The sequence below is a fragment of the Suillus subaureus genome, assembly GCF_016647635.1.
Source record: "Suillus subaureus strain MN1 chromosome Unknown BJ212scaffold_48, whole genome shotgun sequence".
Classification (NCBI taxonomy): Eukaryota; Fungi; Basidiomycota; class Agaricomycetes; order Boletales; family Suillaceae; genus Suillus; species Suillus subaureus.
The window spans coordinates 173,773-187,173 of record NW_024538604.1 but is presented as its reverse complement, the minus strand read 5'-3'; the positions used below and the strand labels follow the sequence as shown (position 1 = coordinate 187,173).

At 45.4% G+C, this 13,401-nt stretch overlaps 2 protein-coding genes across 2 annotated transcripts; both read left to right on the top strand.

The window, feature by feature from the left end:
- Nucleotides 1-878: 878 nt before the first annotated feature.
- On the top strand, nucleotides 879-1,766 carry BJ212DRAFT_1253495 (uncharacterized protein; the record flags this gene model as incomplete). Its single annotated transcript, XM_041329740.1, has 4 exons — nucleotides 879-1,021; nucleotides 1,071-1,297; nucleotides 1,346-1,436; nucleotides 1,493-1,766. Coding segments are annotated over 4 exons (735 nt in total), but the record flags the coding sequence as incomplete, so codon positions are not given.
- Nucleotides 1,767-9,718: 7,952 nt separating this feature from the next.
- BJ212DRAFT_1303777 (uncharacterized protein) lies at nucleotides 9,719-10,257 on the top strand (the record flags this gene model as incomplete). Its single annotated transcript, XM_041333483.1, has 3 exons — nucleotides 9,719-9,875; nucleotides 9,977-10,093; nucleotides 10,145-10,257. 3 exons carry the CDS (start codon nucleotides 9,719-9,721, stop codon nucleotides 10,255-10,257), a joined length of 387 nt encoding a protein of 128 aa, XP_041187646.1.
- Nucleotides 10,258-13,401: the final 3,144 nt, after the last annotated feature.

Sequence of the window (13,401 nt, the reverse complement as noted above, 5' to 3'; positions counted from 1 at the left end):
GTGATGTTTGATGAACCTTCAATGTCCATGGATGCTGGCGAAGATGGGACAATGGCTCAAAGTCAGAAATGCAAGCGCACAGCTGGAGTGAGTGGTTGTTATTATTGCTGTTTCTTTAGCTTACTCACTGTCCTTGTCAGGACAATCCCCTCCTTGTTTGGATAAAGGAACATGATACATATCTCTTGAAGATTATCCGGTTGGATGGACATGGTGAAAATGCTAGGGACACATGTCCAGGCTGTTGCACTGATCCTGCAAGATTCTGATGTCAGGATTGCGACAATATGCAACTGTACTGTGGTGGATGCTCACTGGCAAATCATGCCCAGTCTCCCACCCATCGCATACAGGTATGTGATATCAATTGAGAAAGATTAAAATCTACTGATTTATTTGCAGGAATGGAACAGTGTATTCTTTGAGGTATGTTCTTTGAAGACATTAGGCCTCTGAGTGCAACTTGGGCATCCCATTGGTCAACCATGCATCCTCCTGCAGTCAGCATTCAATGATGACTTCATACTGATAGATACAAATGGAATACATGAAATAGGCCTCGACTTCTGTGGTTGTGAAACATCCAAGAGACATATCAAACAGCTACTTCGCCATGGATGGTTCCCTTCAATGTTGACTGACCCTAGGACAGCGTTGATGTTTCGACTTTTGCACTACTATCAAATTCTATCTTTCAAGTTGAAGGCATCGGCTTATGAGTTCTATCATTCCCTTGTTCAACTGACAGATAATACAGGAATGATGAAATGCATGCCGGTATGCCTATATCTATACATGCTCCTTCAGTTTCTTATAGTCTACTTTAGGATTGTTATGACAGATTCATGCGGATGGTTCATGAGTGGTGGCATCTCACAATGCTGAAACATTTCAGACGTGGTCATGATCCCAGTGGTGTAGATGGTACATCGGAGGGTGAATGTGTAGTTCTATGTCCAGCATGTCTGCAGCCAGGGAAAAATCTACCTGATGGCTGGGAAACTGCTACAAAAGCAAAATGGTACATAGTACTATGGAAATTGATCATGATGTAAGCCTGATGTCTTTAGGTGGTTGTATGCAGTATTTTTAGCCATTGACGTGAACTTTCGGTTGAAGAGGCGGAACATATCAAGTGATCAAGCAGACCCAAGTCTTTTGAAAGGCTGGGCGTACTTTGTCAATGAGAAGGACTACAAGGCCTTCTTGGCTGAGCATCTTACTGGTGCGCAGGAGGTATGTGACTTACTGATTAATAAATTGATTCATGCTCACAATGTCTTACAGAAAAGCACATGTTCAAGTCACAATGCTGTCAATATGGCAGATACAAAACAGTCACAAGGGCTTGTGGCTACAGGCATGGGGACAGTAGACTGTGCCCGTCATAATTTTAAACAGCCAAATGGAGTCGGGGATCTGCAGAAAGGTGAGAAGTAAGTCACACTCTCGCTTTGCTCATACGTTCCATGTCTTATCATGCACTTGACAGGTACATCAACATGGATTACTTATTTTTCTCAACTTTATGTGGTATGCAGCTCGAAATGCTCAATGTGTCATATGATATTGCATGCCAATGGCACAAAAACCTCTGGGCCTGCATGAAGTCATTCCCTCAATCCCATGGCTTAGACTATCTCAGCAAGGTCATACACTTCTTTGTACCAAAATTCCACCTCCCCGCACACATTGCCAAATGTCAGACGATCTTCTCCTTTAACTTCACATGTTTTGTTGGCCAGATGGATGGTGAAGCCCCAGAGAGGGGCTGGTCGAATATCAACCCTGTGGCATCAAGTATGAAAGCAATGGGTCCTGGTTGTCATCATGACATGCTGGACGACCACTTCGGAGATTGGAATTGGAAAAAGACCATTGGATTGGGCACGTCTCTCCTGTACAAGATGAAGGATGCTCTTGCTGAGAGGGCTGCGCATGCACTCGCATTTGAGGAATTTGATGCTGTCATCACTCTCGAGCATCACTCTGCATGGTTAGCAGAAATGCAAGCTTGGGAGGATAATCCAAATGACACATCAATCTTCAATCCGCTCAAGGCCAAAGCCATGGGTGAGTATTTTCTGTTATTATACAATTACCTTGGACTAATCATTTTGTCTAGCTATAACGCAAGCAGGAGTAAGGCTAAAGCTTGTGGAGCTGGAGGCCAAGGAGCTTCAGCTGTTACAATCGTGGTTACCCCCCTATCTTTTTATCTCTTACTTGTGTATTATGTCATGACCACACCTTGTTGTGCCATCACTAGACTAACCGCTTTCCTTATCTGTATTACATCACAACTGCCACATGCCGTCGCTAGATGACTCATTCTCTTATCGTTGACTCATCTTCTTATCTCTGACTCGACTGATGACAAATACGTACCTGCCCTAAAGGGCCTACATCTATATAAACTCGGTCATGTACTTAGATAGACTTCACTTTAATCTACTAGGTCTTACCTGAACTATCCTTCGCTTAGGACCTCCAATCCTAAGTCGTCTGATAACCGATATTCAAGGCAGAGACACTCTCTCTAACTTGTCTTATAGAACCCTACATTTGTAAGGCTCAGATCCAGCTTCAGGCGACTCTTATCGAGTACCTGTCGTCGCGCCCATCCTAGTTCGCCATAACAAAAGATTAAAGTCACCCATCAACCCTCTCCATCAGAGAGGTTACAGACCCCAGAAAGAACTCAGCGAGAGAACGACAACATTCCCCTGAACCAGAAACATCACTTGACCAGATGCTCAGGATGTCCACTGTCCCCACCACCCCAGAATTGAAAGCCGGAGCTCCATCTACCTATGATGGAAACCCTCACCAGGCTCTACGATGGTTGTATGCAGTTAAAGTGTACTTTGCGCTTAACGCTATGATCTATAACACCGACGACAAGAAGGTCATTACCACTCTTGCATATATGACAGAAGGAAGCGCCATGGGATGGGCACTTACCTTCTACACTGAAGTTGATAACTCCGTCGCCAAATCCTATGGAACCTTTGTGAACTTTGAAACCAAATTCAAAGAAGCTTTTGCACCAGCCGATGCCATTGGCACTGCCATGAACAAGCTCCAAATGTTGAAACAGACGGGCGGCCTCACTTCCTATGTTGCCAACTTCAAAACCCTTGCTTCACAAGCCTCCATAAAGCAAGATGCCGTTTTAATCATGTTCTTCAACGACGGATTGAAGAAGGGGATCGTCAATTCTGTCTTTCAGATGGAAACCATTCCGACAGATTTCGACAAATACGTCGCTGCAGTCATTAGACTCGATAGCAACTACCAGAGAGGGGCCGTGTATCGATCAAATCATCGAACCATCACTAGACCATCGGGACAGCGATACGTACCCAGACCTTCCATTGATCGGCACAATCCAAACGCTATGGAAGTAGATCAGCTCACTGAAGCCGAAAGAAGTGATCATATGAAGAAGGGACTATGCTTCACATGTCACCAGAAGGGGCACTTGACTAGGGCATGCCCGACGAAGAAGAAGACTCCTATTTGCCAAGAAGAAATAAGCGATAGTGAAGACGAAGATACAACAATCTGTCGTATCACCGAGGATTTTTGATGTGGAAGACTGGATCGACGTCAGTATCTTCCGAAGTACCTGTTAGACTTGTACAAAGTATTGGAATTAGAAAGGAACTACGTGTTCCCATTTCCCTTATTTCAAAGACTTGTCTAAAAACCGTCAAAACAACAGCTGTTGTTGACTCCGGCGCTGCCAGAACCTTTATTTCCGAAGAGTTTGTCAAAACTCACGGAATCCGAATGCACAAACTATTGAAACCACTTTGGGTTACCACCGCGGATGGAAGTTATGCAAAGGGAGGCGCTATCACTCGATATTGCGTCCTTATTGTCAAGATAGACGAACGATCCATGCTAGGAAAGTTCAACATCACGCGACTCAGTCGACATGATCAGATTTTACTAGGGATCCCCTGTCTATGTGCTATGGACCCAGTAATCTGATGGAAAGCAGAAATGCTAGAACTCCAGAGAACGGAGAAGAGCGATCTGATTGAAGAAGACGTTGATAGAGAAAGGGAAAAGAACAGACTCCCCCCCCTTTTCCAAAAACCAGATCGAAAGAAGGAACCAAGCCCAATGGTAGTGCTGCCAAAGGCGCCTCCAGTAGAACCGGTAGCAATACCCAAAGAACCGACACCGCAAGTCACTTTGGAAGAAATCCCCAATGATGACGATGAGTCCTTCGACACCAAAGAAGATGTATGGACAATGGATTATGCACTGTCAGTACAAGAGATCTCGACATATCGCCTAGAAGATGATGAATTTTTGGTCGAGTACCCCATTGACGCTTCAGAGCTCTGGGTAATCGCCAATATTTCACTAGACACTCCGTTAACAAAGGATGGAACTAGCATCGCAGAACAATGAACCACAGTTACACCTCTGGCACGACCTGCCGAATACATCAAAACCAGCAACAAGGCCCAGCAGTTTGCATTAGCTGCTGGGCTTGAGCAACAGAAAAAGCCCTTCGAAGAACTTGTTCCCTCCTACCTTCATGACTTCGCTGATATCTTTGCGAAAGACGGTCTAAATCAGTTACCTCCTGAATGACCTGGGATAGATCATCGGATAGAAACTAAACCCGGTTTTATCCCCAAAATGTCCAAGGTATACCCATTATCTGAGAAAGAACATACCGCAGTCAAAGCATTCATCAATGAAAACGTAAAGAAAGAGTTCATCTCCGAATCAAAGTCACCACAGGCCAGCGGTTTCTTCTTTGTAGGAAAGAAGAGTGGAGATCTCCGTCCTTGCCAGGACTACCGATACATCAACGAATGGACGGTTAAGAACGCTTATCCACTCCCATTACCACTCTCCCTAGTTGCTCGGTTACACAGTGCCAAATACTTCACCAAGATGGACATTCGTTCAGGGTACAACAACATTCGTATTCACCCGGAAGATCGATGGAAAGCTGCCTTCACTACCGAATATGGTCTCTTTGAGCCGAATGTCATGTTCTTCGGCCTTTGCAATTCCCCCACTACTTTCCAGGCATATATGAACAAGACGTTTCAACAAGAAATAAATGAAGGGTGGCTCGTTATATATATGGACGATATTTTGATTTTCTCTAACGACCTCACCTCCCACTGTGAATGAACGCGACACATCCTTGAAAGAATTCAGCAGGAAAAGCTCTTCCTCAAACCGGAGAAATGCACATTTGATGCTCAAGAAGTAGAGTATCTTGGAATGATAATCCGCCCTGGGTGCATAGCAATGGACAATGCCAAAACCGATGGTATTTGGGACTGGCCTATTCCTACGACCATGAAAGAGGTCTGGTCATTCTTGGGATTTTGCAATTTCTATCGAAACTTCATTTCCCACTACTCTGACATCGCCCAACCCTTGATTGACCTTACCAAAAAATCCGTCAAATTCCTCTGGACAGAGCAATGCTCATCCGCCTTCTTGACCTTGAAAGAATGCTTTCTGAAGCAACCAGTCCTTCAGAACCCAGACCCTGGTAAACAATTCACGGTTGCAACTGACGCATCCCTGGTCGCCACGGGCGCAGTATTGCTTCAGACCGATGACAATGGTGTCTATCACCCATGCGGATATCTATCGCAAACCTTGAACCCGGCAGAATGTAATTATCAGATCTTTGATCGTGAACTCCTCACCGTCATTCACGCCCTCATGGAGTGGCGCCACTATCTCAAAGGAAACGCTCACCCGGTAATCGTGTTCATGGACCACAAGAATCTCCTATATTTCTGAACCACGCAGAAGTTGACCTGACGACAAGCTCGATGGCAATTAATCCTGTCATGCTATGATATTGAACTCCATCACGTTGCCGGAACTAAACTCGTCGCTCCGGATGCTCTCTCTTGCCAACCTGATCATGGATCTGATTCCTCATGCGACAATGATAACAAGACCCTCCTCCCCAATTCCATGTTTGTCCGACTGCTCGACGTCAAGCTCATGACCACACTCGCCAATCCCGACCCTTCCAACCCAGACCCCATCTTTGCTGCCACCTCTGATGCATTAGATGGCCTTTCCCTTCCCCCAATGAAATCCGCACTCGCTGATTGGGCGATTAAGGATGATATTCTTTACTATAAAGACCGTGCCTACGTCCGTCCTGCTGGGTGGCATCTTATTCTGGAACGATGTCATGACCACCCCACCACCGGTCACCCCGGTCATTTTAAGACAGAAGAATTGGTCAAGCGCAACTTTTGGTGGCCCTCTATGGGCACCTATGTCCATAAATACGTAGAGGGTTGCGCCCTTTGTCAGCAGATGAAATCCGATACTCACCCAACAACCCCTCCCTTGGTCCCCATCCCATCTGTCGCCGCAGCTCCCTTCACACAGGTCTCCATTGATCTAATCACCGATCTTCCCCCCTGTGCCAGCTTTGATTCTGTGATGGTCGTGGTTGACCATGGCCTTATGAAGGGGGTAATTCTTATCCCTTGCACTAAAACCATCACTTCAGAAGGAGTCGCCAAGAAATTCTTCAAATACATTTACCGACGATTTGGCCTGCACAAAAAAGTCATTTCTGATCGCGGGCCACAATTTGTATCTAAGTTCTCACGAGCCCTCGCCAAGCTCTTGAAATACGACATAGCAGCATCCACTGCTTATCATCCTCAGACCGATGGCCAGACCGAACGACTCAACCAAGAGCTCAAGACATACCTTCGAATCTATTGCCAGAATCACCCAGAAGATTGGGTTGAACATCTTCCGATGGCAGAATTCGTGCACAATCACCGAAAACATGATTCCCACAATGCATCACCTTTCTTCTTGATGATGGGCTATGAACCATGAGCCCTCCCTCATACTCTCCCCAGCTCTACTGTTCCTGCAGCAGAAGATAGACTCCTCTCCCTCCAAAAGTCCAGGGAGGAGGCCCTTTCATGCCACAACCTTGCTATGCAGTGAATGGCTGAATGAACTCATGGACAGAAGTATCATCCATGGAAAGTAGGAGATAAGGTTTGGCTATCTGGGAAGAATCTAATCACCCAGCTACCATCAAAGAAACTGGCGCCTAAACGATATGGGCCTTTCCCAATCACCGCCATCCTCTCTCCCATCACGTTCATGCTCCAACTACCTCCACAGTGGAAAGTTCACCCCACGTTCCATGCTTCTGAGCTATTGTCCTATCGCGAAACAGAGGTTCATGGGCCGAACTTCCACGACCCACCTCCTGACATCATTGATAATGAAGAAGAATATGAAATTGACGCGATCTTATCACACAAAGGGATGGGTAAACGAAGACACTATCTCGTATCCTGGAAAGGATATTCCTCTGCCAGCAACGAGTGGGTTCCAGAAGGAAATCTTACTAACATTTCTGACACCCTCACCACCTATAAGAAAGCCCATGGGCTATAGGATTTCTGACAATGTCCCACATTGAATGACTACGTCTCTGCATTCTCCACATCGAAGAACTTACCGCTGCTATGAATACTGTCGCTGAAGAAAACGCTCACCCATTGTCGCTTCTTGACTATCAAAACATTACCGCCGCCAACCTTGCCCAGCACGCATCACCCCCCGTAACCTCACCACCAGCCTCTGACTCTACCCTAACCCTCACCAACGACTCCATCCTCACTGACTACTTCTCGGTCATTGACCAGGTAGAAACTAGCGCCCTGTTCGAATCCGCTATCACCTCCCAACAGTACGCAATAGAAATAGACTGTCTCCTTGGAGAACGGGGAGCGATATCCAGTGGCCTTATTATCAGAATTATCAGAGATGCCAGCCTTATCGACCGTACCACTGCTCTCCTTGATGATGAGCGCCATCAAACCATTTTCCGCCACCTTCACATACGTATTCGCAACACTGTGATCCGTCTCTTGCCTGAAGAAACTAGAGACGCTATCAGAGAAGCCATTCATATCGTCACCAAGCGCATTGCTCTCGACCCTGTCGCACGACCACCATCCCCCCACATCACCGTTCCTGTACCACCACCAGCTCTTGCTACGGCTACCGTGGAGCATCAGGATGATAATATCCCTCCTATTGCTGTACTCGATGTACCAACTTCTCCTTCTCCTAACCCTATCACGCGTACCACACGACGACTTCCACTCAAATGAAGATCCTCATGCCTCGCCGCTAAGTGAGCTGCCTCCATATCCCCCACTAAAGCACCACTCAAACGATCGAGGTCACCCTCTCCCCCAAACCAGTCCTCTTCCATCACAGTTGTAAAAACGTCGCCAGTCGACAACATCGTATGCCATAACTGCCATGTTGCTGGGCACCATCATAAAAACTGTCCTGCATATTACTGCAGAGTTTGTAAGGAATATGCACCCGGCCATTTATCGGTCTTTTGTAAAGAGTTGAAAGGAGAAGCGGTCATTCCACTGGTATGGACTGACGTTGGTTTCTATGACGCTCTTGCTTGGTGGGAGATCAAGCAAGACACTATCACTCATGCCGCCGAAATAGCGCAGACTACTATCACCGAGGAGCAGGACGACCTGCTTTATTCCAACTACGATGCAGACCCCATTTACTGGGCCAATCAGGATGATTGAAGTCGGTGACTTCATCCCTAAACGAGGGGTAATGTTACAATCATGGTTACCCCCCTATCTTTTTATCTCTTACTTGTGTATTATGTCATGACCGCACCTTGTTGTGCCATCACTAGACTAACCGCTTTCCTTATCTGTATTACATCACAACTGCCACATGCTGTTGCTAGATGACTCATTCTCTTATCGTTGACTCATCTTCTTATCTCTGACTCGACTGATGACAAATACGTACCTGCCCTAAAGGGCCTACATCTATATAAACTCGGTCATGTACTTAGATAGACTTCACTTTAATCTACTAGGTCTTACCTGAACTATCCTTCGCTTAGGACCTCCAATCCTAAGTCGTCTGATAACTGATATTCAAGGCAGAGACACTCTCTCTAACTTGTCTTATAGAACCCTACATTTGTAAGGCTCAGATCCGGCTTCAGGCGACTCTTATCGAGTACCTGTCATCGCGCCCATCCTAGTTCGCCGTAACATCAGCAAGGTATAGACTCCTCTTTGCACCCAGAAATTTCACCCAGCATGCTCATTGCTTCTGGCATAGACCTGGAAGAGGAACAGTAAGTAATTGCCCTCTGACAGTCATAAATAAGCTGACATACTTTGGAAGGCATCATCTGGCCAATATCACCGAGTTGATGGGTCAACATGCTACCAACACGCAGAAAGGCAGTCTCATGCAGATGCAGAACTCACTTTGTCATAGGATCAATATGTGGCGACGTACACAGGTCCTTTACCTCCTGGCCGTTCAAGGCCTTATTGATCAGGCAGCCACATGTGAAGGCCATGAGAACACTGAATGTATACACCTGTGGTTACCTTCATGGCTGGGAACCAAGCCATGCGACCCATGCCTATGAGACAACAAATGGGAATTGCACTACATGCAGGCCCATGATGCACTGGAAGAACTTCAGCAGTGTCTACAGATTCACTGCTCCTTACTGACATTCAAAAGGGAATGGGTGCATGGTCAAGGTGCAAATACTCATGCTCAGAATGCCCTTGCCTGCATCCACCAAAGGTGCACAGCCTGCGTGAAATGATACTGGTCAGCATGGATGGCGCTCAAGAACCTAGCTACAATCATGAAGAAGAATGGTTGGCAGGGCAGGTTGCAGGAACTGGCAGATGATCACGCTAAGCCCCTTGTGGACCCATATGCTGCTGGCGAAGGGAGACATCATGTATCGTGGATTTGGATGATGGATGGTGTTGATCATGGCAATGATGGTGACGACGATGGTAAGCACTCATTGTGGTCTATATTTTGCAAACTAACGTACTATAAGGTGTGTGAATCGAGTGGTGCAAAAGCTGTGTGAGGGCACTGCAATGGTTGGAAGAGGTGGAATTACTCAGGGAAGAGATGCGCAGGGTGCTGGAATTTTTTACCTGGCAGCAAGCACAGTGGGAAGAACAGGGAAAGGCATGTGTTGGGGAGTGTGCCACTGACATCGAAGGTTTGCAAGCTTATGCTGCCTGACAGGCTAACATCTGTCGCAGGCTTGCAGACCATTTTTGTGTCCTATGGGCACCCTTTCTTTCACTGGAAGATCCCATTGACCCGCCACCTCAATTGACTGAACATTCAGTACCAGACCTCATGATTCCCGACATTCCCTAACCTACTTCTGCGCTGTACCTGATCGCTGTTCCTAGTAGTGTACCTGATGTTCAATCCATCACCGGCTGTTATTTGATATTCAAAGTGAACTAAGTTGCTGAAGACTTGACTGGAAAATTGACCAAAATACAAATGACTGAGCTGCAAAGTAATTGACTGGGCTATGGACTATAGGACTGCTAATTAGCATGTTGTAATGCATCAGAAATAAGGCTAAGTAGCATACTTGATGCATCATTGCTACAGGGGCTGGTGCATGTCATGGACTAAATATGATAAGGTGACATTAGTTGTGGCTACTTTAAATCATTAAAATACACACCTTCACAATTTCCTGTCCTTCAGATAAGATGGCAAGGCAAGACTGCAGACCTTTCAAACGCCACTCCATTTCCAGCCAGGGGATAGTATGATCATTCCAAAAAGCCTGGAATATACAATTGAGCATGTCATCCCATGGATTGGGAACATGTGAGACATGTACGATCCAGTTGTGACAGGCATACTTGAGAGTGTCAGAAGCTGATCAACCTCGTTCTTGTGCTTCATTTGCGAACCTCTCAAAGGCATTCATAGCATGAATTATCTCCCTGTCTGGTAGAAGAAGATTTTCTGGTAATATGTTACGGACTAGGATAGTCATAACAACAGCAGCTCAATAAGAGCAATGGCTGAAGTTAAGTCAAGACCTTGCAAATACAAGGGTCATAAGACAAGACAAAGAGAGTGTCTCCAGCTTGAATATCAGTTCAGATGACTTAGGATTGGAGGTCCTAAGCAAGAGAAGATTCAGGTGAAAACCTAGTAAGATTAAAGTAGAGAACTACTGAGTACATGGTTGACTATATATAGTGAATTATAGGTAGTTTAGGGCAGGCATAAGTCAATGATGAGTCAGAGATAAGAAAAGGACATGTAAGTGATAAGAGGGGTCATCTAGCAATGGCAATGACAATCATGATGTAATACAAGATATCAGAGATAAGTCTAGCAGTGGCACTATGTGGCTCATGATGTAATACACAATGATAAGAGAAAAGAGATAGGGGCATTCATGATTGTAACATTACCCCTCATTTAAGGACAAAGTCACCGACTTTAGATATCCTGGTTAGCCCAGTAGATGGGGTCAGCATCATAATTAGAGTCTAGCAAATCATTTTGCTCCTCTGTGACCAAAGCCTGTAATTTATCAGCCATTTCAGTGGTGTGATAAAGAGCATCCTGCTCAATCTCCCAATGAGAGAGGGCCTCATAAAAACCCATATCAGTCCAAACTAGTGGAATGACCACTTCACCTTTGAGGTCTTTACAAAAGACCGATAGATGTCCTGGCACATACTCCTTGCAGACCCGGCAATAGTATATTGGACAGTTCTTGTTGTGTTGTCCAGTTATGTGGCAGTTATAACAAACTACATTGTTGATGGTTTCTGCTTTTATGGTAGTGGTGGATGATTGTGCTGGTGGGGATGGGGATCTGGATTGTCGTTTACAGTTTCTGACTGGGGAAGCTCGCTTGCTAATGTGGGCTGATCTACGCCTAATAGGGTACTGACATGTAGTGGGTGTGATGGGGGTAGGAGTAGGAGAAGCTGGTACGTCAGGTACAGCAGTAGAAGGGAGAATGTTATCTGTATGCTCAGCGGTAGCTGTCAGGAGAACTAATGGTGGGATTGGAATGGCAACATGTGGGGATGGGGGTCGTGCCACTGGGTTTGTAGTGATCTGTTCTGTGATAATGTGGATAGCTTCTCTGATAGCTTCCTTAGTAGCAGAAGGCAGCAAGTGGATTGCAGTATTACAAATGTGTATATGAAGGTGGCAGAAGATGGTCTTGTGACATTCGTCATCAAGGAGATTGGCATTATGTTCAATGAGACTAGTGTCTCTGATGATTCTGACAAGAAGTCCACTAGGGATCGCTCTGTTTTCTCCCAGGATACAATCTATTTCAATCGCATATTGTGGAGATGTGATAGCAGGTTCAAACAGAGTATTATTCTCAATCTTGTCAAGAATTGTGAAGTAGTCAGAAAGACTAGAGTCATTGGAGAGGGTGGTATCAGATAGAGGTGGAGAAGTGATGGGGGGAGTGATATTTTCAGCAGTGGCAAGGTTAGCAGCAGTAGTGGTCTGATAGTTGGCAAGAGATAATGGATGAGTGATGGTTTCAGATATGGAGTTCATAGCAGTGGTCAGTTCTTCGATATGTTGTATGCAGAGTCATAAGTGTTCCAGAGACATTGTTCCTGCACTATAATCAATGGGTTCTTTTATATGTGGAGAGGATGTTAGCGGCATTATAAAGATTCCCTTCTGGGATCCATTTGTTACTGGCAGAGGAGTATCCTTTCCAGGATACTAGATAGTGTCTTCATTTACCCATGCCTTTGTGCGTTAAGATCGCATCAATCTTATATTCTTCTTCATTATCGATGATGTCTGGGGGAGGATCATGGAAGTTCAGGCCATGAATTTCTGTTTCATGATAGGATGATAGCTCAGAAGCATGGAATGTGGGATGAACTTTCCATTGAGTCAGTAGCTGGAGTGTGAACATGATGGGAGAGAGAATGGTGATGATAGGGAAGGGACCATATCATTTTGGTATGAGCTTTCATGATGGTAACTGTGTGATTAGATTCTTTCCCAATAGCCACACCTTATCACCTACTTTCCATGGGTGATACTTCTGTCTGTGAGTTTGTTCTGCCATTCGTTGCATAGCAAGGTTATGACATGATAATGCTTCTTCTCTAGATTTCTAAAGCATGCAGAGTCAATCTTCTGTGGCCGGAACAGTAGAATCAGGGAGTATATGGGGAAGGGCTTGTGGTTCGTATCCCATCATTAGGAAGAAGGGTGATGCATTATGTGAGTTGTGTTTTCGATGATTGTGGATGAATTCTGCCATTGGGAGATGTTCTACCCAGTCTTCAGGATGATTGCAGCAATAAATGCAAAGATAAGTTTCAAGTTCTTGATTGAGACATTCAGTTTGACCATCAGTCTGGGGGTGATAAGTGGTTGATGCGGCAATGTCATATTCCAAGAGCTTGGCAAGGGCTTTTGAGAATTTTGATATGAACTGTGGACCATGATCTGAAATGACTTTCTCATGTAGGCCAAATCAGCAGTAGA